Here is a 24,351-nt window from a genome sequence, read left to right as displayed (position 1 = left end):
AAAAATGCATTTCTTCCAACCACTTTAAAATGGCTCATAGTATCTATGTATTTATATTGGTTCAATAAATATTCCTGAATACTTGATACACATAGGACACAATACTAGGAGCCAGGAGAGATTTAAATGTAAAAGCTAGTCTCAGTTCTCAAAGAACTGAGAATTTTGTTGTAAAGTATGATTTAAAGGTAAAGCAGTGTTTAACATGTAGCAAATACAGATTTTTTTTTCATGTTTGCATAGGAATTATTTAGATATCAACCTAAAAAATGTATTTACTCACTTTAAAAAAAATCACATCTGAATAGTTTATTATTGAATGTGTATAAACCCAGGAGATCTAAGCATTTATTTATCTATTTACCTCCTTGAGAAGCAAGTTGGCCAAGATCAGAGTGACTTGAACTTGTTTGTGGCATATCTTCAGGTGGCCCAAACCGGAATCTAGGAACACCAGCAACTTGTGGGGAACTAAGTAGATAAAAATTAACTTAAGATAAAATTTAAAGTTATCTTGTTTAAATTACAATGATAGAAAACAATACAGGAAAAAAAAAAGAAAAAAAAAAGAAAACAATACAGGAGAAGGGAAAACAAGCACAAAGCAGGAAAAAAAAAAAGATTGAAAGTTGATACAAAAATCCTTATAAAAACATTTTCAAAATATCAATTGTCAATGAATTCAATAATAATATTATATATATGACTTATAGGTGTAATTTATATGTAACTTTCAGATCTCCTGAACCATGCCTCAGACTTCCTGAATCTGCTGGGTATCAATCTCCATGTAGATACACTAAAAACAACACAAATCTAAAATGAGATGTAACAAAAAAAAGGGTTAGAATGCAGTCACGAGACGAAGTTTTATCTTAGTTTTCACTGCTGAGTCACAGATAAATTGAGTGACCTCTATCCCATTTCCTCTCTGACAGAGCTCCCAAGGTCTAGAAAAATTCTAGTATTAGACGGCTAGACACTTTTTCTACCCTTGTTCTGATAGGACTATTATCCATCTTCCTGCTCACAATCCAGGATATAAAACAGCATTATCTCTCTTTGCCCACTCCTGACCCTACCTTCCTTCACTAGCCAGCCACTAATGTTTATGGATTTATGTCTGTAATAACTCTTTAATCTATTTTTTTCCCCACATCGACATTATTGCTTTAGTTAAGGACATTTTCTTTCAGGTGGATTTTATTTTTTTTTTCAGGTGGATTTTAAAACTTATCTTTATGAAGCTATTCTACTATAGAAGAACCTTGCATTCTGAGCTATTCAAGAATCTGTTGACTAGCTGTCATTCAGAAGCTGTTTAATGGAGTCTGTTTCTGCCAGGCTGACTTCCAGAAGGGAGAGGCAGATACTGAATGGCTGGCTTGTAAAGCCATGTTAGTTAAGACGAGTTATGAGCAAGTTTAAAATAGGTTTTGATAGGAGAACCTGGGTGGTTCAGTCAGTTGAGCATCAGCCTCCTGGTTTCAGCTCAGGTTGTGAGCTCAGGGTCATGGGATCAAGCTTTGCCTCAGCTCTGTTCTCAGCATGGAGTCTGCTTGTTCCTTTACTTTTGCCTCTAGCCCTTTCCCCACTCTCCTAGCTTCTGTGTGCACTCTCTCCCTCTCTCATAAATAAATAAATGCTTCTTTTAAAAAAAAAAAAAAGGTTTTGATAGCTGTATGTTACCATATACTACAGAAAAATCAATTTTTTCCAAGTTTGTGGAACTTTTTCATCCTGATATTCAATTATATCCTGCTACACAGCTAATACTTTAGCCACAATTAAACGTGTACTTTCACTCAGAAAGCTTTTTTATCCTTTAGGAGTAGAGGTATAGCACAAGTTAGCATAGGTCCTGGAGCCAGACTGACTGGTTTGAAACCAAAAACTGCCACTTTCTGGCTGTCTGATATTTGACAAATTTGTTAATACATCTGTAAACATCTCTGTTAATGTATTTGTAAAATAACAACAATAATGGTGTCTATTCTCATAGCTATAAAGATTAAATAAACTAATTCATGGAAATGTTCATTGAGTGTCAGGTACTCTTTTCTAAGAATCTTTCTTTTCTTAGAATTCTTTTCTAAGACATCAATTCAATGTCATCCCCATTAAGTTGTCTCAGATTCTTCTCCCTTAATTGTTGCAACGAATCCCTTCTTTTGTATTAAAAAGCCTCTTGCTTATGCTTTTATTCTTCTAGACTATTTAGGTGACAATCAGTTCCTCATATGCTTGGCTTTTGTAATACCAAATACCAAGTAACACCATCCCATCACAATCACTGCCATTACCAACACCTTTATCAACATTTGCAAGGCACTTACTACATGCCAGGTAATATTCTAAACACATTAGCATAAATTCAGTTCATTTAATTCTCACAACTTACATGGTAGGAATTACTGTGTTATTATTCCCATTAGTAAAACGAAGATACTCAGGAATAGAGAACTTAACCTGATACCGCTAGTAAACAGTGCAACTAGATTTCAAACCTGGGCTGAATCTGAAGTCTGTGTTCTTAACCACTGTTATACTGCCTTTAAATATCAAATTCCTGATGGAAACAGCTGTATTTTATTCACTTTTTTTTTTTTAATAGAGAAAGTGCACAGTGTGGGAGTTGGCAAGAGGGTTGGTAGGTGGAAGGGCAGGAGAGAGAGGAAAAAATCTTAAGCAAGGTCCATGCTGAGCTTGGAGACTGACTTGGGACTCGATCTCATGATCCTGAGATCATGACCTAAGCCAAAATCAAGAGTCGGACACTTAACCCATGAAGCTACCCAGGTGCCCAGCCCTTCATTCACCTCTATATAATTTTCCTCAACACTATACCCTCAACCCTGCTACCACAAGTGCTTAGTACACCAACAGAGGACTCAATGAATCAACCAACTGTAAACAAACCGACAGCGAAACAGGAAGAAATGATTAGTCACAAAATATGTTCTTTTTTTCATGAACTTACTGAATTGCTTCAGCAAATCCATCAGTACGATGTGGAACCACAAGAGTTGGAGTACTTGGAACAGTTCTGTCTTCATCATCAAAAAAATGCTGCTGCTAAAACAAAGACAGAAAATAAGGAATAAACAGGACAGAAACATATATATGAGCTATACATATTTGTATATACATATACATATATACATATACATATACATATTTGCTAAACAAATGAGTCACTTTTACATAATGTGTAAATAGTTACCATGCCACCTATTCCTGGAGTCAACTGCAGCCCCCGTCCTACAGATTGCCTCCGAGTCATCTGAATTCTCTGTGTCAAGAAAGGAATTACATTTGTTTTAAGGAACCAGACAATGAAACAAGAACCAAGCACCAACAGATACAGCTTATTACAATGATAACAAGATAACTGAAACATTAGCAGATAATACAACCATCAGGATATCTTCTCAGGAAAAACTAATACTTGCACTAAAGAATTCCATTTTAAATAGTGATAAAATTTTAATCATATAGACTATATCAACCAAAAAATATTTTATGAACCAACAGACAAAATATTAACCAATATTTAAAACCAATCTTTGATCTATTTTATTTGTATATAACATATCTAGTTTCTATTTCCTTAACCTACAATATTATTAAGTATGCCTTTGGATCTTTTTTTTTTCCCTAGGCAAAGAACTTTATTAACCTTGTTTCAAACTTTATTCCCAGGCTTCTTCAGCTTAATTAGCTGCAAAGAATGAATTGTGTATAAGCAAAAACTGAAAACATCTGCAATGTCCAAGGGGCTTGGGCTTAAAAATATTAGAGATCTAGATTTTATCAGATCCATGAACAAAATTTTAAAAAGCAGTCATACAATAGCAGCTCCCAGTAACTTCTTCAAGTTTTATCTTCTTCAGAAGTTGACTCAATTCAGTTTGCTTCATTCTTGGAAGCTTCATCAAAATTCTCCACAAGATCTGGAACTTCATCATCATTATCCTTCCTCTCTGGTAGCAAGTGGTGCTTTTCCATCCACAGATTGTTTGGGCAGAGCTTCAGCCAGTCTTAAACTAGTCAGACTGTCTGCACCAAGCTGATTTAAGATACTGGGTAGCATTTCTGTCAGCTGCTTTGTCTCAGCATGGCCTGTAATGGTGAAAGTGTTCGCTGCCAGCAATGCCTGAACTTTAAGGTTGTTAAAGTGGATCACTGTTCCTTGGTTTGGGAACACAGTCACTTCTTCAATACCAGAGATACTGTTTATACCCCTAACTTCTTTAAGGAGAACTGAAGTTTTTTATCATCTGCTGTAGCTGTTCTATGAACCACCTTCTTCTTTCGGTGAGCAGTTCCTTTCCCATCAATGCGCGTTTGTGCTTGCAGTCTGGCGAGTTTCTCCTGGTTCATGATAGTTTCATCTTGTTGGAGCGGAAATGGGACCGCGCAGGGGACTAGGATTGGTGCTCAGGGGGTCTCCGGTGGACCAGCTGAGATTAGGTGCACACACGCGGGGACGCAAGATGGCTCCTTTGGATCTTAAAGTTTAATTATCCTTCAGAGTTCAAACAGCAATATAATTTTCATATAAATTGTCTCCCAATTTAGACAATTCTAAATTGGTAGTTTTGGTATATACTCTGAAGGATCAACACACAATCCACTAAGATTTCATATTTTTATATAAAGAGATTATCTTTATCTACAGTATTTTAGTAGAATCTCACTTGGCGGTTTTCAGTACACTATGTTACAAGCTAAGACTCGAGCTATATTACTAAGATCTTGAGTTTTACTGCTGTTTCTGTAAGAGTTTCTGTTAAGAGACATCCAACCGTATTAGAAAGAACGCTCCTTTCATGAATTAAGGGTCATGAATGCTTTCATTAACTATAGAAGTGGAAATTAATATGTATTGAAAAAAATTAGAAATTTACTTTAATTAAAATCCAAGAAACTCTTTTTCTTTTTAAATCTGTAAAAAAAGTATCCAGACCTTTATTTGCTATGACTGTAATCATTTCAATTTATATACTTTTATTTTTATTTATCTTTTTAAAAGATTTTATTTATTCATGAGAGGCACAGAGAGAGAAGCAGAGACATAGGCAGAGGGAGAAGCAGGCTCCCTGTAGGGAGCCCGATGTGGGACTTAATCCCAGGACCCCAGGATCACAATCTGAGCTGAAGGCAGATAGATGCTCAAACACTGAGCCATCCACACGCCCCCACATATAACTTTTAGTAAGCCTTGCCTTTCCAAAGTTCACCTTATTTATAAAGTAAATTACTGCTGTATTTCAAGAAAAAGAAATAAAATTAATTTCAGTTAAAAAAACTTTATATAAAAATATGTTAAAACATTAAAAACTTCACTTAATTTCTGGAAATAGTAGTATCTAATGGAAAGAAGAAGAGATGAAGCCAAGATTTTCCAGATTGGTCAGTACTTTTAATACCTGAACTGGTGGTCCCAATTCTTGAGGTGGAGCATGGATGGTCAATCGTGGAGGAAGAGGGTGTGGGGGGCGTCTTGGAGACTGAGGTGCTCGGGGAGTCTGTCTTTCAGATGCCGATGATGGCTGCTGTTCTCTAGAAATGTCCTGGGAAAAAGATGACTCTGCAGTACCTGTATTACCTTCACCTATAGGAAAAGAGAAGCTTATTTTGAACTATTAAATTTATCACAGAATAAATGGGACAATCCCCGAGATATAAATCTCACCATTAGGGATGTTCACCTCACCAATACTTTCAGAAGGAAAGTAGTGAGGTGTGGAGAATGGGAGTGCAATTATCAGCTGTGCAGACTTAGGCAAGTCCCTTAACCTCTTTGCATCTATTCCTTTGGTTGGTTAATGGCACCAACTAAAAGATATTTTCATATTTTGGATTTCTTAAACTTTGAATTTCATTGGTCCTTCACATGTCTAGGTCTTCTACATACATGGTAGAAACAACAGAAGCTGTTTCACACTGTGAAAGTAAACAGGCTATCGGAACTTGGTAGTTTTATAAGTCAGGTCTGGAAAAAAAAAAAGTAAGGTCTGCGATGGGATTCTAGCTACAACATTTAACAGCTATGTGACCCTGCTTTTTTCTAAAGTAATCTCTATGCCCAACATGGGGCTCAAATTCATAACTGAGATCATGAGTTGTATCCTCTACCAGCTTAGCCAGCCAAGTGCCCCTTCTCAGATCTTAATTAGTACCTAAAATGATAAGCTTATTATAAGAATTAAATAGAGTTGATCCTTAAACAACATGAATTTGAACTGCACAGGTTCACTTTCAGTAGATTTTTTACAGTATAGCACTGTAAATGTATCTTCTCTTCCTTATGATTATCTTAATAATGTTTTCTTTTCTCTAACTTACTTTATTCTAAGAACACAGTACAATACACTATAAAAACACAATTGACTTTTTTATGAAATCAGTAAAGCTTCTGGGCCAATAGTTAGCTTTTAGTAGTAATGTTTTTGGGGAATCATACATTATATATTAATTTCTGATGCAGGCATCTCTTTAATTTGATACAACTGTAATTTAATACAAATACAATTGCTCAGGAAAAGCTTCCTTTGTAACTTCCTGACAAGGTACTGAATCCATCCACTAACTTAATTTTATCTAGATCACTAGGCCTATTTTTGCTTGATTGTAAAAAAATAAAGTCTCCAACAAGTATTCAATGAGCATCGACTATGCTTTGTGTCTGAAAAAAAAAAAATGACTATGAACATTAGCCCTCAAAAGACAAGACTTTTAGTAATAATACCTAAAGAGGCAGAAAAACACAAAAAAACAAAAAAAAACAAACTTCCTCCTGTATCCCAACTATATAACACATACAGGATGTTTCCAAAATCTATGACATGTTTTACAAAATATAAATTATGGACCAAAGTATTATTAATCTTTCTCCTTATGTCCCTTAGAAAGTAGCTAAGAAAGTATACTATTTTTTAGTATATATATTAATGTTCATTACTTTTTTCTTAAAAAAATTAAAAAGTTGAAATGCTGCTTATACCCTTGCTCTATCTTAATTCAAATGAGCATATATCTTGCATTTTTAAACACATAGGCTTATATGGAAACTCAGATACACTGTTTTCCCAATAGTCTAAACATATAAGGTTTTACTATATGATTTCTATGATTTTAGCTCAGAATAATACACCAGATGATCACTAATTCTTTAAAACACATTTAAAAATGACTCTAAAATAAAATTTTCTGTGATTTCCATAATCCTTTAATACCTCTATTTCAGTGAGGTCTGTACTCATTCTTTCAAATATTTAACAGAAAGCATGCCACAATGACCAAAATATCTTTTATCCAATGCAAAATAAGTCAAGTAAAGCTCCAATACCCATAAACCCTTAAACACGTGGCTTGATTTAGATGACCCCTTCTGGCTGTGAACTGCTATTACTGCTCATTTAACTTTTTTTTTTTTTTTTTAAGATTTTATTTATTCATGAGAAACACAGAGAGAGAGAGGCAGAAACAGAGGCAGAGGGAGAAGCAGGTTCCCTGTGGGGAGCCCAATGTGGTACTCAATCCCAGGACTCCAGGATCACGCCCTGAGCTGAAGGCAGTCATTCAACCACTGAGCCACCCAGGTGTCCCTCATTTAACTTTTCCACTTAATAAAAATAGCAGCAATACATTGCATTTGTAATACTTTATAGATTTCAGAACACTGGAATCTTACAGAAGTCTGATATGCTAGAAAAGACAGTAATACTTTACAGTGATAAATATTCTGAAGTCTACAATGGCAAGGCAAGATAGCCACTTTTCTCTCTCCAGCCAACAGACCCTGAGGAGGACTGCAGATCTGTTTTTTCTCTTTGTTGTAGGTTGTAGCAGAAAGCTGGGGGCTGGTAGCTGTTTAATGTCAAAAGATATTTGAATCAGCATGAGAGTGCTATTGAGTTCTGTCCAATCCAAGAGAAAGAGTAGACTTTATGAGAGAATAGTAAAGCTAGAAATAAGCCAATCTCTTGCTTGCCAATTTACTAACCAAGTGTTATTACCTACGTGATAATTAAATGCAATCTTTGCTTCGATGATATTACCAGAAGTATTCAATTAAAAAGAGATGAAAAAAGGTCTCACCACTGTTTTGAGAATCAGCAGCTCTCTGATTACTTTCACCTCCACCCATACTTTCTTCTGTTTCTGTGCCTGGATCAGTCCCATCACCACCCTAATCAACAAAATACAATGACTAAGAGCAAATAAACAATTATCTTAAAACATAATAACCAAACTAAACCACAGTAACAACAAATAAGGAAGTATAAAATATTTTAGTGTTCTTTGAATATCCTTGGAAAACAGTATGTTTTCTAGCAAATTCTTGAAGAAAGTGGATAGTTACAGTTCTAGCCAGTTACCTCAGCATCATCAGCTTCATATCCATCATTGCCATCTGCACTACCAGTGCCTTCGTTACTATCCTCACCCTCGTCTCCCATCCCTGTGTCATCTTCATCATCGTCATCATCTTCTTCATCCTCTTCATAATCCTGGTAGACACGTGCCCAAGTAAAAACAAAGATCTAAGATGTAGCACACATATCCTGCATTTCTTAATAGCATGTTTAAAAATTTCAATTACATACCACTTATCAGGACATAAGAATTGTCCTGAGAACTATATGGAATTGGTTCAGTGGCAGCAAATACCAAAATCGTGAGGCTTATTGGGAAGAGTACAATAATAATCAGTTCTATATTCTAACTGTTCATGAGATTAGTTCAAAGATCAAAGCTCCCAGATGTTCACAAAGTGTCAGATGCCACTTTATTTCTAAATTTCAAAAGTGGCATGGAAGAAAACAAATCATGAAATTATACTATGAGCTTTTAAAAAACATTGTTTGATTAAGGATCTAAAATGAGTGGTTGTCAATATAGGATTAATTCCTAAAATAAAATAAATAAAATTTAAGTTCACTTAAAATATGCTTCAATTAGAAAAAAAAAATCCTCTATTATTTTTGAAAAAAATTATAGGACTATACAAGAAAAAAATACCCTAGTTTATCTACAGAAATGACAGACCTTATAATTAAATCTAGTCTCTTAGCAGTAAGATTTAAAATTAAGTTTAATTAAAAAATTTAGCAAATCTTAAAGGGCTTGACAATAAAAAAAAGGATTTTTCATCACTTGTTCTATGCTTAATTTCATCATATGTTAATTCATGTTATGAAAATTATGAAATTCATAATTTCATGTTATTTATTAACTAAATAATAAATAATATTAAATAAAGATAATCTCATCACTTGTTCTATGCTTAATTTCATCATATGTTAATTCATGTTATGTAAATTATGAAATTCATAATTTCATATGTTATTTATTAACTAAATAATAAATAATATTAAATAAAAATAATCTATTTAAACCGACAGGGGGGCAGCCCGGATGGCTCAGCGGTTTAGCATCGCCTTCAGCCCAGGGTGTGATCCTGGAGACCCAGGATCCAGTCCCAGGTTGGGCTCCTGGCATGGAGCCTGCTTCTCCCTCTGCCTGCTGCGTCTGCCTCTCTCTGTGCCTCATAAGTAAATAAATTCTAAAAAAAAAAAAAAAAGAATAAACTGACAGGGAATCAAATGTTACTGACGAGTGAGCAGTGGTAAGGACTTGTGCATTTCATCCAGCAGTTTAAAAACAATGGATGATTTACCTCATGTTCTCCATCATTTTCATCATCATCCTCTTCTTCATCATCACTGTCAATTACAATGACATCATCGCCTTTGCCCTGACCATCTTGGGATGAAGTTGTTGTTTGCTGATCTGACTGAAGTGGTCCAAGGTCTATTTGTAAAGACTGAGAGGTTTCTTCACTGTCTTCCATTGGAGTATAATCTCCCTGAGTAACTCCCTTTAAGAGTAAAAAAATGAAAACTTAAAAAAAAATGAGAAAGTCAAATATACCTGAAAGTATCAGGGAGATACTGTATACCTAGGACAAAAAAATACTTGTGGACTAGTAGTATTTTATTTTTAAAATAGGTTTTTTAAAAGCAGAATTAGGGTGCCTGGGTGACTCAATCATTGGAGTGTCTGCCTTTGGCTCATGTCATAGTCCTGGGGTCCTGGGATTGATGCCGCACCAGGCTCCCTTCACAGTGAGAAGTCTGCTTCTCCCTCTCCCTCTGCCCCTCCCCTCCACTTGTCTACTCTCTTGCTAGCTAAGGAAATAAAATCTTTTAAAAAAAAAACTTTAAAAAAAGAATAAAAACAGAGTTAATTTGGGGTACATGAGTAGCTCAATTAAGAGTCTGACTCTTGATTTTGGCTCAGGTTATGAGATCGAGCCCAGTATTGAGCTCCCTTGGTTCCAGGCTCAGCAGAGTCAGCCTGAGATTCTTTCTCCTCCCTTTTCTATGCCCCTCCCCCTACTCGTGTGTTCTTTCTCTCTTCCTAAAAATAAATAAAAATCTTAAAAAAAAGGGAAGAGTTAATTTGAAACACACACTAAAGAAAATAAATCATTGGGAATCTTTATTGTCTTCCTATAGAATAATTATTATAAACCTCATTGGCTAATACTCCAATAAAAAAGAAAAAAATGTATATAAAAAAATATAGGTGTATTCAAAACTACCAGTGTGATATTGCAGATCAAGCGTTGTTCAACAGAAACATACTGTAGGGATCCCTGGGTGGCGCAGCGGTTTGGCGCCTGCTTTGGCCCAGGGCACGATCCTGGAGACCCAGGATCGAATCCCACATCAGGCTCCCGGTGCATGGAGCCTGCTTCTACCTCTGCCTATGTCTCTGCCTCTCTCTCTCTCTGTGACTATCATAAATAAATAAAAATTAAAAAAAAAAAAAGAAACATACTGTAATCTACAATATGAGTCACGTACATGATTTTAATTTTTTTAGTAGTCACTTAAAAACAAATGGAACAAGTAAAATTAGTTTAACAGTATTAATATATACAAAATATTCCAATAAGTAATCAAACTAAGAATTTTAATCAGATATACTACCTTTTGAAATTTGTAGTAAGTCTTTAAAACCAATGTATATTTTATACTCACAGTCTATCTCAATTCAGACTAGCTATATTTGAAGTGTTCAAGTGCCAATATGGTTAGTTGACAGTGCAGTTGCAAACCAAAGTCAAAAAAAGAATATCCATGGGCCTGCAACTTATTATTTAAAAAAAAGTTTATTCCCTAAACCAGAAATAGTCTGGGAAGCATACTAAATAAAATAAGCTTTTATTATTGTCATTTTACGAAGATACTTCTCCCCCTAAACTATCTTAAGCCTTTGAGTCACATTAAAGACATTAGATACTAAAATAATTCTTTGCTTAATTCATCCTCACAATTCCATCTTGTTAGCTACCGAAATAAACTATAATTTAAAAACTTTAGGGCAGTCTGGGTGGCTCAGCGGTTTATTGCCACCTTCAGCCCGAGGCCTGATCCTGGAGACCCAGGATCGAGTCCCATGTCAGGCTGCCTGCATGGAGCCTGCTTCTCCCTCTGCCTGTGTCTCTGCGCCACCCCGCCCCCCCACCCGTGTGTCTCTCATGAATAAATAAAAATCTTAAAAAAAAAATACTTTATGTTTGTTATTTACTATAACGAAATTAAATGTCTACTTTTTAAGTTAAGCACCTGACAAAATCTATTTTTTATACAAGCCTGAAACAATGTCTTGTGAACTCTTTCATAAGGATTATATTTGTTGTAATGGAAAAAAATGAGTAATTCATGGTATAATTAAAAATGTGCTTCAAAGTGACATGCTTATTTCAAAAAAAGCAACATTTATAAAGAACATCTGCTCCATCATCGAAAAATCAGAAAAACGAACCATTATGCATTCAGTAGATAGAGCTAAAAGTGAAATGGAAAACCAAATGGTAGTTCTGAGTCATAGATAATTTTGCCAATCTCAATAAAAAGCTTTGCACAGAAGATTTTAGTATAATTTAACCAAGTCTGGCAATAAATTAGAAATTCACATGTTATTTCAAAATTGGTATTACGCTCTTTAGATATGATACTCTGAATGATCCATGAAATGGAGACCATTGATAGTACTATGCATTTATCTTTAAGGTTTAGTTTTCTGTTCTTAGTCAAGGAAAACAGGGAAAATTAACTTAAAAATTAATGCATCTAGAAGAAACCAAAATTCACTTGCAATCTATGGTTGCTGATGATTAGCTTGAGATAGTTCCTTAATTTTATGTAGATAATTTTAGAATAAATGGTCATGAAAATTTATCCAGACAGAATGTACTGTTTCAAGTTAAGGAGTATAACTGGAAACTAGATACCCTAAGTTCAAGTCTCAGTGCCAGCACTATCAGAACTTGGGTATGTCACTTATCTGATTATCTGTTTCTTCACCTATGCAACAGGGCTGTTAAAGATTCAGTTAGTTAATAAATGCTAATTTCTTAGAACAATACTTGGCATACAGAGTAATGAACTGTGTTTATTAGTAGTTTAACTATTAATATTACTATATTATGCATTCCCAATTAGTGTGGCAGGAGATGGAAGAAAAGTAAATAATATTTTGAGCACTTAATGTGTGGCAGGTGTTATTTTAGGTACTTTACAATACACTAAAAATAATGTTATATTATTCTAACAGATTAGAAGACCAAGGCTTAGAGAGAATCAATGACTTCCCATAGTCACAAAGCTTCTTAGTGGTATAGTCAGGAATGGAACCAAATGGTTTGTAGCTTCAGAGTCTACATATTTCCCCTAGTGAGGCTGCCTCTGGAAAAGCCTAACTTAAGAGTTCAAAAAAATGAAAAAATATATAAATGCACTTCCTTTCACAGGTTATTTTAATTTAGTAAGAGAAGCAAGAGAGGAGAGAGCAACAGAGGACCACCAAAGGGGCACTATGGAGTAACTCAAGACTCAACCAGCACTCATACTTCCAAATAATTAGCATTGGATAATCTTCACTCATGACAACTCTTAGCCTGCAAAGATCTGTGCTAAGTATAAGCAAAAACATTTTTAAAAAATGATTTATTTATTTGAGAGCATGCTCACGTGGGGAGTCGAGGGGAGGGGAGCACAGGGAGAGGGACAAGCAGACTCAGTACTAAGCATGGAGCCTGACCCAGGGCTCGAGTCTTATGACACTGAGGATTATGACCGGAATTGAAATCAAGAGTAGGATGCCTAACTGACTAAGCCACCCAGGTGCCCCATAAACAAAACAATTTCTTTAACAAAGTTTAGAAGGCAGAATACTAATTAGAAGTAAAGCAAAGTAGAAACTGCAATGGTAATTCTAATATTTTATTAAATATAAAAGCATCAAGTTAAAAAGAAGTACAAATAATGTTTCAATTTGTCAAAGCCAATTTCATTCATTAAAAGCGACAACTCGCTACCTTAAATATGTTTTACTTACTTCTCCAATGGAATCTTGAGAATCTTGATTGTATACTTGAGTTTCTACCTCTCCATCAGTACTTTCTTCTGCCATAACTTCTTCCTGAATCATAACATAAAAAGTGTGCTAACCAGATCAATTTACTAGATGAAGTGTCATCTCTTCAGCTAGTTCTCCCCCAATAAAATAAAACTTAATTCTACAATTTTATGAAGCACTACAACAGAAATATTCTTACATTTATATAATGTAATTAATCACGTTCCACTTCTGTATAAATAAGATTTACAAACACTAGTTAAATACATGGTAATGAAATTGATTTAGTAGTCTTAATGTTTCGGAGTAAAATTTAATTCATTACAGTTTTGGCTTCAACAACAGAAAATAAAGGAATAAAAAAAAAAGAAAATAAAGGGATACAGTTTTGATTAATCTGAGAAAAAGATGGCAGACAATAGTTTAAAATGTCCACAAAACTTAAACTCTTTATTCTTTGAATTAAGAAACACCCAATTTTCAAATGGAATACAACTTAAGTTTTTATAACTGTAGGTCTTTTTTGTTTTTTTTTTTTTGTTTGTTTTTAAGGGGGGTAGTGGGGAGGAAGGATAGGGGAAAGGGAGAGAGAAAATCTTAAGCAGGCTCCACACCGAGTGCAGAGCCCAAAGCAGGGCTTGATCTCACAACCCTGAGATCATTACCTGAGTGGAAATTAAGAGTCAATCACTTAACCAACCAACTGAGCCACCCCAGGTGCCCCTATATGTTTTTTAATTGAAATGAGAAATAATTCAATTAAAGATATAATAAGACCCAGAAAAATAAGTTGGCAACAGCAACAGTATCTGAACTGTTAAGATGAAACTTTGTACTAAGTTCAATAAGAGTTTTCTAGGTAATGGGTTCTGGCCCCAACAGGTCCATTCACCTAATAATGTCGTAACTGAAAGAATATCTTACCTCAGTTCCTACAGGGGTAACACTTTTCAACTTCTTTGGAAGAGGCATTTCCACTGTATCATCAGAGACCTGGTCTGATGCTTCTATGGTGCTATCCTCTTCCTCTTCACGTGTCCGTTTAGGCAAAGAAGAACTTGGGGTAGCTGACACTTTGAAATGACATAATTTAAATTTTGAATCAGAAGTTGATAAACTCATTGAGACAAAGTTAATTTTTGAAGTATTTTGGCCATTTAACTAAAGAATGACATAGTGAACACTTAATTAACAATTCAACATAATTTATTCCTGCTAATCTATGTAAACAAAGAGCAACCTGTGCTTTGAATTAATGGTCTTATACTATCAATCTTATCTGTGGTTAATAAACCCCATTGACTTTTATAGCAATGCATTCGATTCACTGTGTACTGATATACAATTGCAAAGTTTACCTAAGGCCTTCTATAGTTATAAAACCTGGGACTCCTAGGATAAAAAAATTTATATTGTATGTTTAGATTTGAAAATCCTTATTATTATTATTATTTTTTAAATCCTTAGATGGTCTTCTCTTACATGTCTTTTTTCTCAGGACCTGAATTAAATGATGTAAAATGTTATGGAGTTGTATCACTTTTAAAATCAGTCAAAATAACTGGAAGGAAAGAAAGATATGAATGACAAAAACAAGTGATCTAGTAGTAAACATGAAACTAAGTGTTAGGAATTTATTCATCCTTTCTAATACCGGTTAGAAAACAAGTATGTACAAATACTCAAGAGGTGTATTTTATATCCAATGAACTACAAATGCACAGGTCTACTCTAACTTCATCTTAAAATTAAGCTTACCAAAAAATAAAAATTCACAATTTAAAATAAATTCCAGATTACCAGTGCCAAATACTGCTGTGGAAGTAGAAGGACGCTCAACTGGTGAACTCTGTACAACTTCTACTATGTTGGGGGATAGCTCTTGATTTGCAGGCTCAATCTGAGGATGACTCTGTTGGGTGGGCTGCACAAAAGCTGTAGCCTGTGTCTGTTGCTGAACAGTTAAAATGGGTTGAGGGATAGAAGGCTGGACATTAGGACTAGTAGAACGGACAGAACCACTTGTGCTTCCAAAAACTGGAACATGTTCCACAGGCCCTTCTGATTGCATAGCTGAAAAATAATATTTAATATATTAAGTCTTCTATTCTTAGCAAAGCTAGATTTTTCCCTCCCTACTGTGTTATAGGTAACATTTTGCATAGTGATTTGTATACATACCTCTCACCACTCACTAAGCAAAAACAGCGTGGGTAATGTATTATGTATTTTTGTGTTACCTGTGTGACTGATACAGTAGTGTATAGGTGTAATTAAATAAACTGTAATTAAATTATTACTTAATTAATTAAATATCTAATTTTTAGGTAATTAAATAACCAATTAGCTTATTTAATTAATCTAAATTAGATAAATAGTTAAATAAGTATCTAAAACTCTTTGTACTTATGATTTTATTTAAATTATAACCAAGTAAGATAAATGAATCAAAGAAGCTCAAAGATAAATTATAAATTTTTATTAAGCATCAGTACTGAGTAAGAAACTACCCAGGGGAACAAAGTGGAAAAAGTAATGAAAAAGTGAGACAGTTTCAGTGAAAAAGTGGGGTCTGGGTTGAACCAGTCATTTAGTATGGTTCTCCAAGGTAGATTTCATATCTTCCTTAGCCAGGAGAAGTAAAAATGTTGGCCTTAGAAAAACATGCTATATATTTAAAGGTGTGCTATTTTTTCCCCCTCCTTCAGCTTAAAAACAAAACAAAGCAGAAAGGAAGGGATGGGAGGAGGGAGGAAATTCGCTGCATTAATGAGTATTCTAAGAGGCATACCCTTGAAAATATTAACTACCCACCTTTACTGTATGTTGACTTTAGCTTAGTGGAAGCCTCATTTATCCTTGAAGTTACTATCTTCTCATAATAAATCTAAGTTAAGCAGTCAATCCAATCATATCTGTTACTATTTTACTTACCTTCCTGTGATTCTACTTGTGTAGTGGGCATCACTGTAGCTGTTGGGGTAGTAGTAGGATTTGTAACAGTTGCAGGTGTGACCATTGGGCGGATACTAGCTCTGGGTGTTGACTTATTCCCAGCCATAGCTGCAGCTGTCACTTTACTTGGAGTAGACACAACAGGAGTTGGCTTGATATTGGCTGTTGGTGGATCTGATGTGCTGGCACTTACAGAGGAGGAAAATGCAAGAATAACGGTTCATAAGAAATTACTATAAATATGCCTTATAAAGTACATATACTCTACCAAAAAAAGAAAAGCACCACAATCTGTAATCTTTAAAAAGAACAAAACTGGATGTATTGTGATCCCAGATTTCAAGATATACCATAGTAATCAAAACAGTATACTAGCACACAAATAGACATAAGATCAATGGAACAAAATAGAGAGCCCAGAAATAAACCCATAATTATATAGTCAGTTAATCTATAACAAAGGGAGCAAGTATATATGGGAAATGTCTCTTTAGCAAATGGTGTTGGGAAAACTGGACAGCTAAATACAAAAGAATGAAACTGGACCACATTCTTACACCATAAAAAATAAACTCAAAATGAATTAAAGATCTAAATATGAGACCTGAAACCAGAAAAATCCTAGAAGAGAGCACAGGCAGTAATTTCTCTGACACTGGTCACAGCAACATTTTTCTAGATTATGTCTCCTGAGACCAGGAAAACAAAAGCAAAAATAAACGATCGGGACTATATCAAAATACAAAGTTTCTACACAGCAAAGGAAACGATCAACAGAACAAAAAGACAATGTACTGAATGGCAGAAGATAGTAAATGATTTATCTGATAAGGAGTTAGTATTCAAATTATATAAAGAACTCATGCCAAAAAAAAAAAAAGGAATTCACACAATTCAACAACAAAAACCCAAAGAATCCAATTAAAAAGTAGGCAGAAGACATGAACAGACTTTTCTCCAAAAAAAGACATACAGATGGCAACAAACACATGAAAAAATGCTCAACATCACTAATTACCAGGGAAATGGAAAAAAACCATAATGAGATATCACCTTATACAAGTCAGAGGGCTAGTACTAAAAAGACAAAAAATAAGTATTGACAAGGATATGGAGAAAATGGAGCCTTGTGCACTGCTGGTAGAGATGTAAATTGGTGCAGCCACTATGGAAAACAGTATGGAGGGCCCTTAAAAAATTAAAAATGGAATTAACATATGATCCAGTTATCCCACTACTGTGTATTTACATAAACAATATGAAAACACTAATTTGAAAAGATCTATGCATCCTTGTATTTACTACAGCATTACTGACATTAGCCAAAGAATGGAAAGCAGGCCAAGTGTCCATCAATAGATGAATGGATAAAGAAAATATGGTATAGAGACGCCTGAGGGGCTTAGCAGTTGAATGTCTGCGTTCAGCTCAGGGCGTGATCCTGGAGTCCGGGGGGATTGAGTCCCACATCAGGCTTCCTGCATGGAGACTGCTTCTCTCTCTGCCTATGTCTCTGCCTCTCTCTCTCTCTTATGAATAAATAAAATCTTAAAGAAATTAAAAAAAAAAAAAAGAAAAGAAAATATGGTATATATACACAATGGAATATTACTCGGCCATAAAAGACCAAAATCTTGCTATCTGCAACAACACTGATGGATTTAGAGAGTAAGAAAAGTAGTCAGAGAAAGATAAATACCATATGATTTTACTCACATGTGAAATTTAAGGAACAAAACAAACGGAAAAAAAAGAGACAAACAAAATACAGACTCTTAAATACAGAGAACACACTGGTGGTTACCAGAGGGGAGGTGGGAGGGGGTATGTGTGAAATAGGTGAAGGGGATTAAGTGTGCACTTGTGATCAGCAACCAAGTAACACAGAATTGCTAAACTACTATATTGTACCTGAAACTAATATGACACTGTATTTTAATTATACTGGAATTAAAATAAATAAACACATTGAGTTGTACTTTAGGTGAATTGTGGGGTTAACTGATCTCAATATAGCTTTAAAAAAAACCAAAAAAGCAACATCCATATGTTTCCTCAAGTAAGTGTTCAGCAACTATAATCGAGATATGAACTCAGACCCTACTTAATTCTATTTTTCCTTTCGGTACTTTTTAGATAAAAAATTATAGAGCATAATTCTGTATTTTTTGTTCACTAAATACTTTAAAACTCTTATTGAAAAAGTTAGTTTTACATTCAAGCATTAAAAACTATGCAGGAGATACTCTGTAAATGGAACATTCTGACAATGTAGAATGTATTCAACTGTTAAACACTGAACTCAAATCTTAGCTTAGCTTCTTATATTTGTTATCACATAAGATCACAGAGAAGATCAGTAGCCTCCAGAAGTCTAAAAGATGAAAGGTATCTTTGTCACTAAAGCTCTACCTGATAGGACTGAAAGTATGCTGAAAACAAGAGTTCTGGAAAAAAGGGCTGGCAACTACATGATGCAGTTTTGCACAAACAACTCTTTAGTACACATTTTTATAACTTAGATTTGTCTTCTTCCCATAGATCTTGCCTGAACTTTAAAAGAAAAAAAAAAAGCAAGATAAACTGTGAAAGAACTAAAACTCACATTCCTCTTTCACCAGAAGCTGGAGTTGTTTTCAATGTGATTTGTCTCTGCTGTTCTGGGACCTATAAAAAGAAAACTATGGATTATTTTGCCTATTCTGTAAGAGTTCACTAAGCCATCAAAATAGTTTGCTTCTATTCTCTCTGTATATTTAGCTTAGCCAAAATTCACTGATGAAGGCTTCTAAATCACCAGACACCTTCAAGTAAAATGCACAAGGACAAAATGATTTGTTATTGGCACAGAATTAGCTAATCACCTTATTAGTAGGTTCTTGAGGCTCATCTCTCTGCTCAAGGTGTCTCTCTTGATGCTCTCGGAGTTCTCTTTCCAAGCGACTAATTCGACCTTCATACTGGGACTTAAGAGCAGTCATTCGAACATCCAATTCATCTTTCTGCTGATCTAAGGCTCCATTCCTTTGTTTAAGCTCCTCATTTTCTTTAGTTAGCTGATCTTTTACACCTAAAGAAGTAACCATGTGATTCTATTAATATTACAAACACTGGAAGTAAAGAACATTTACATATTTCATAGGTATACTAGGGTTGTTAGCAGATTCTATTTCTGAGCTTGTAACATCCACAATTAATTCTGACTCTAAACATAGCTATATTTATTAGTCCAACATAAAATATATTTACTGCAACATAAAAATATGTAACTTTCTCTAAGATCTCATAAAGATAAAGGATACCCCATAAATTGCAATTTGAAGTCCTTTTACATAGCCTTTAGTATTTCAATCTTATTATTAAAATATAAAAATATTATAAACTGCCAAATTTTCATTTCATACAATCTAAAGCACATACTAAAAATAATTAGGTAACTTTTTTTTTTTTAAATGAAATAGCTGCTGAAACACTGTATTACAGACCATTAAAAAAACTGCTTACAATAAAGCTTAGCTGACTGGGCATTTTATTTACCCACTAAGCAGAATAGCAAGCAAGGTGCAGTAAGGTCTAGAACACTGCAGCCCTGGGCTGGAGGGCCTCAGAGAAGTGAGGCACAGTAAAATCACTGGGCTGATAAGATCCAGTGCCACCTACAAGTTTACAGAAGGCCCCTGAAGAGCACACTGTGGACCCAAAGAATTACCAACAGAAGGTACTAACAGTTATATGACAAAGCAGAAGGACAATAGCACTTCCTGTTACTAGCCAACAGGAAAGATTCATAAATAGATGAGGGGCAGTCTCATCATTTGAAAATTCAGGCTGCTCTAATTTATGTCTAATTAAATAAGCCTTATGTATATATTGGGCATGGAGCCCAATGCAGGGCTTGAAATTACAACCTTGAGATCACGACCTGAACTGCAATCAAGAGTCAGACACTCAACCAACTGAGCCACCCAGGCACACCCCCTTGCCCCACATTTAAAGCACATGCACAGAAATCACTTTATAGTATTCACTTAGTTCTTTCCCACTGAACTTTAAGTCTGCATCAAATAACCAACTTTCACTATAAGTTCAAATTTCAGCAGATACAGAAATTTACCAGCTAAATGTGCAATCTTTGATTTTGCTGCTACTATGGCCTTTCTTGTTTTTTCTTCCTTTTCAGTTATCTGCTGTCGGAGCTGCTCCTCTTGTGTGGTTCTATCCTGAAGATCCTGACGAAGTCGTGAAAGCTCACACTGAAGCTGCACAGTTTGTTCCTGCAGATTTCTTGCTTCTGCCTCTTTTTCAGATAATGTCTTTTAAAGGAAAGCAAAGTATTCACCATATAATTCAAGCAAATCAGTATAAACTGTATGTTGCACAGAATTAAAATATATTAATTTGCATAATTAGATTAAATGGAAGTATAAATGTAAAATGGTGGTCAAGCCACCATTATAGTGGATACTTGATGACTGGATACTATTTATATACATAAGTCATTCATGTATAAAAGATAAATATACATAACAAAGATAATATATTTCCATATGATAAGACAAAGTGCCAGTGTTTTAACATCTATTTCTTCAGATATTTAATAAGCAAAGAATCAGGGACATACATTCTTCCCTTCTCTCACACTCATACCTTCTGCAGATTTTCTACTTGACTCTCTAGTGATTTGGCCTTTGTTTCGGCTTGATTGAGGGTTTCTTTGAGCTCCTGCATTTCTTGAACTGAAACATGCTGTTCCTGGTGGTCTCCAGAAGACTGAGCCGAGGTCTCCATAACCTAAAATGACAAGCAGTAATAATAATAATATACTTTCACATTTATACTCAATAATTCCCCTTCTAAAAGTTCATCTAAGGAAATAACCAAAACTAAGCAAAGAAATTTATCTTAAAGGTTATTCACAGATGAATTTTCTATGGAATAACTCTAGTATCTGAGAGTAAGGAATTAGTTAAATAAGTTAGTGTTTTCCATACAACTGGATATTAGCCATCTAATCAAAATGATGCTGCATTGCAAATGTTTGATACAGAAATTTTTATAGTAATGAGTGAGATGAAAAAGCAAGTTACAAAAAATATACAAACGATCTTATTTCTTTGGAAAAACACATTACATGTATGTTAGGAAAAGCATACTAAAGTGTTAATAGCAGTCATCATCAACGGGGAAGAATTCTGGATTTTTAAACTATATTTTCTAATCTAATAGGTGCTAAATATGTAAGTCAACATACAAGTTTTTTTACTTTTGGGAATTAATTCAGATTTGAAATGTAATAAGAACTAAAAAATTCTTTTTGATAGGTGGTTAATGCACACTACTCACGTAATACTATAAAGCCTGATTAATTATAAAGAACGATCATTTTTTGATATACACAGTTTTAATCAGCAGTGAGTTACAAGAACAAGTTTGAAAAGGGACTATATTAAGACTGGAAAACTGAACTAAAATACGTAACATTTACTAAAATTTCTTTATGAACTTACAGTGAAATTTGATGCATATTAAAGAACTAATTTTAAGCCAAATAAAGATTATCAATATAAGCTTACATTCATGTTCACAACCTAAAGACCAATAATAAAAATTATAAAGAAATAAGACTTTTCAAAATCATTATATATGTGTATAAAGTACATAAAACAATATCGTGTACGTCAAAAAATTATACATATGTGTAGACTGTGAGAGAGACAGAAAATTGTTTCAACATACCTTATCCTGTTGTGCTTTAAGTTCCTCATATTGAGTCTTGTATCTACGCCCAATCTTCTTGACTTGAGTAATAGTTTTGACTTTTTCTTGGATATCAATTATTTTGGCATCTAAGTCCTTTTGAATGGTTTCCTTTTCAGTTCTTACTTTATTTAAATCTTCCTTTAGACTCTGGATTAAGTTCTGGTTGTTGGTCAATGATGCATTTGATCTAAACAAACAAAAAATGGGGTAAGGGAAAAAGATAAATATATGACACTACTTAAAAAATTTTAAATACTTTAATTTACATTACCGTTTGCTTTACTATGTTTTTTTTGTATGTTTATTTTAAAATCCTAAAACACACACTCCAAAAGATAATTCCTTAAATTATGAATCTGTGGTCTTTTGGAAAGATTTTATTTGCTTATTACAAAGGCATATATGTCCATTTTAGAGAAAACCTGAGCTACAAGTGGTTAAGTAACACGTACAACTTTGCACAGTAATCAAATGTTAGTACACAGTACTTAAGGCAGTACTTCTGCCTGATAATAAAATTTATACTTTCTACCATATTGGGAGTCGAATAAATACATTAGTCCACATGTAGTCTCTGTCACATGTTCTTCCTTTTTTACAATACATTAAAATTAAGAACATTTTTCTTTGTTTACAGGCTGTACGTAAACAGGCATGAAAGTGATAGTCTGCCAACCCCTGTACTTTATCATAAACTAAATTTGAAATCAGGTGACCTTAATTAAGAGCATGGGTTTAACAACTACTAACTGTGACCTTGGGTACCTTTCTGAATCTTAGTTTCCTCATCTTTGAAATTAAGTATTATCTCTCCTACTTAAAATGCCAGACTGTTAAAAAAGAGAGAGAGAATATATGAGAGATTTGTAAGCTGTCAAGCTTTATACAACATACAAGTTTTTCAATCTTATTGTTAAAACAACACTAAAACTTAAAAAAAAAAGGTAAACCAGAAACATTAATGTTAATATTAAATTTCTTAACTTTATTTTTTAAAGATTTATTTATTTGAAAGCCACAGAGCGCTTAGGCACATGACCCTGAGCAGGGGGAGGGGCAAAGGAAGAGGAAGACTCTCAGGCAAACTCCTGGCTGAGTGCAGAGCCCAACATGGGGCTGGATCTCACCGCCAAGATCATGACACCAAGATCTTGACCTGAGCCAAAGTCAAGAGTCAGATGCTTAACCAACTGAGCCACCCAAGCACCCCTAAATTTTTTAACTTTAAAAGGGCAATAGTTCACTATAAGCTCATTTAAAAAAATTTCTAATTTAAGAACTTCCTTTATTATATACACTTTAAAAATACTCAGAAATACATGCTAAGCAAAAGAAAATCCTACTTGCAAAAGTTATTTTGACTGTTTAGAAAATACATTTAGCTTTAGACTCATGCCAAAGATTTTTAAAAAGGTAATAATCATATATAAAGGCATAAGATTAAATTACTGCTTGTTTGGCTCCATAAAGTAATAAAGAGAGTCAAATGTAAGGGCTCTAGCATGTTTTATTCTTTCTACACTCAGGAAACTTTTGGGGAGTTGATATATAAAGAGTAGAAATAAACCTGCTTAAGATTTCATATACTCATACACAGTTTAAGGCTTCTTTCCATATACCTTGCAATTTCAGCTTTAAGTCTCCCAATTTCTTCAGTCAACTGTTGAATACGCTTAGTATGCACTTCCTTTTCAGAGAGGAGCTTCCGATATTCTTCTGTATCTGGATCTTTCTGTTGACTTACTAGATGCTAGAATAATAAAAAATGCATAATATGGTTTTATAGGCTTTATGAAACTAATGTGCTGTAAAACTAATGTACTAATAACATAACAATATGTAATTACATTTACATAAGTGGTCTTATACACATGGTGATCAAGCACCAAACTACAAAGACTGAAGTTTTAATTTGTTTAGCTAAAACTCCTGGCCAAAATGGAAAAGTGAAATAAAGTAAATGTCACTCATTATGCATTATTTTTCATAATTGCAAACAAATATTTCACAATAGTTACAAAGAAGGAAAATAAAGGAATCCAAAGAAATTATAATCTTTTAATATTAAATATCTACTTTCATTAAAGTGACATTTACAAGAAAAAAGCGTCTATATCTTTAAATCATTACAATTGAAACAAAAATATGAAAATAATGCTAAATGTAACTGATTCCATTAGCCAGGAAAGACAGCAG

The 24,351-nt window shown here is 34.2% G+C and overlaps 1 protein-coding gene and 1 pseudogene across 2 annotated transcripts in view; both read right to left on the bottom strand.

The window, feature by feature from the left end:
• Positions 1-24,351, bottom strand: part of TPR (translocated promoter region, nuclear basket protein) — a 66,162-nt gene that overhangs the window by 6,378 nt on the left and 35,433 nt on the right. Inside the window, exons 31-47 of one of the 2 annotated variants that reach the window (XM_041754809.1) lie at positions 23,775-23,905; positions 22,132-22,342; positions 21,043-21,186; positions 20,510-20,708; positions 19,260-19,465; positions 19,001-19,062; positions 16,375-16,583; positions 15,241-15,513; positions 14,365-14,513; positions 13,420-13,503; positions 9,689-9,889; positions 8,388-8,519; positions 8,107-8,197; positions 5,433-5,617; positions 3,224-3,292; positions 2,981-3,075; positions 365-471 (exon numbers count right to left, since the gene is read on the bottom strand). In XM_041754809.1, coding sequence (XP_041610743.1) covers positions 365-471; positions 2,981-3,075; positions 3,224-3,292; positions 5,433-5,617; positions 8,107-8,197; positions 8,388-8,519; positions 9,689-9,889; positions 13,420-13,503; positions 14,365-14,513; positions 15,241-15,513; positions 16,375-16,583; positions 19,001-19,062; positions 19,260-19,465; positions 20,510-20,708; positions 21,043-21,186; positions 22,132-22,342; positions 23,775-23,905 — 2,548 coding nt within the window. The remainder of the gene's footprint in view (positions 1-364; positions 472-2,980; positions 3,076-3,223; positions 3,293-5,432; positions 5,618-8,106; positions 8,198-8,387; positions 8,520-9,688; positions 9,890-13,419; positions 13,504-14,364; positions 14,514-15,240; positions 15,514-16,374; positions 16,584-19,000; positions 19,063-19,259; positions 19,466-20,509; positions 20,709-21,042; positions 21,187-22,131; positions 22,343-23,774; positions 23,906-24,351) is intronic. The other variant, XM_041754810.1, reaches the window with a different exon arrangement.
• Positions 3,299-5,403, bottom strand: LOC121490815 (annotated as a pseudogene).

This window comes from Vulpes lagopus, chromosome 1 (genome assembly GCF_018345385.1).
Source record: "Vulpes lagopus strain Blue_001 chromosome 1, ASM1834538v1, whole genome shotgun sequence".
Lineage (NCBI taxonomy): Eukaryota > Metazoa > Chordata > Mammalia > Carnivora > Canidae > Vulpes > Vulpes lagopus.
The sequence above is the reverse complement of the archived record's forward strand: the minus strand, read 5'-3'. Positions and strand labels throughout refer to the sequence as shown.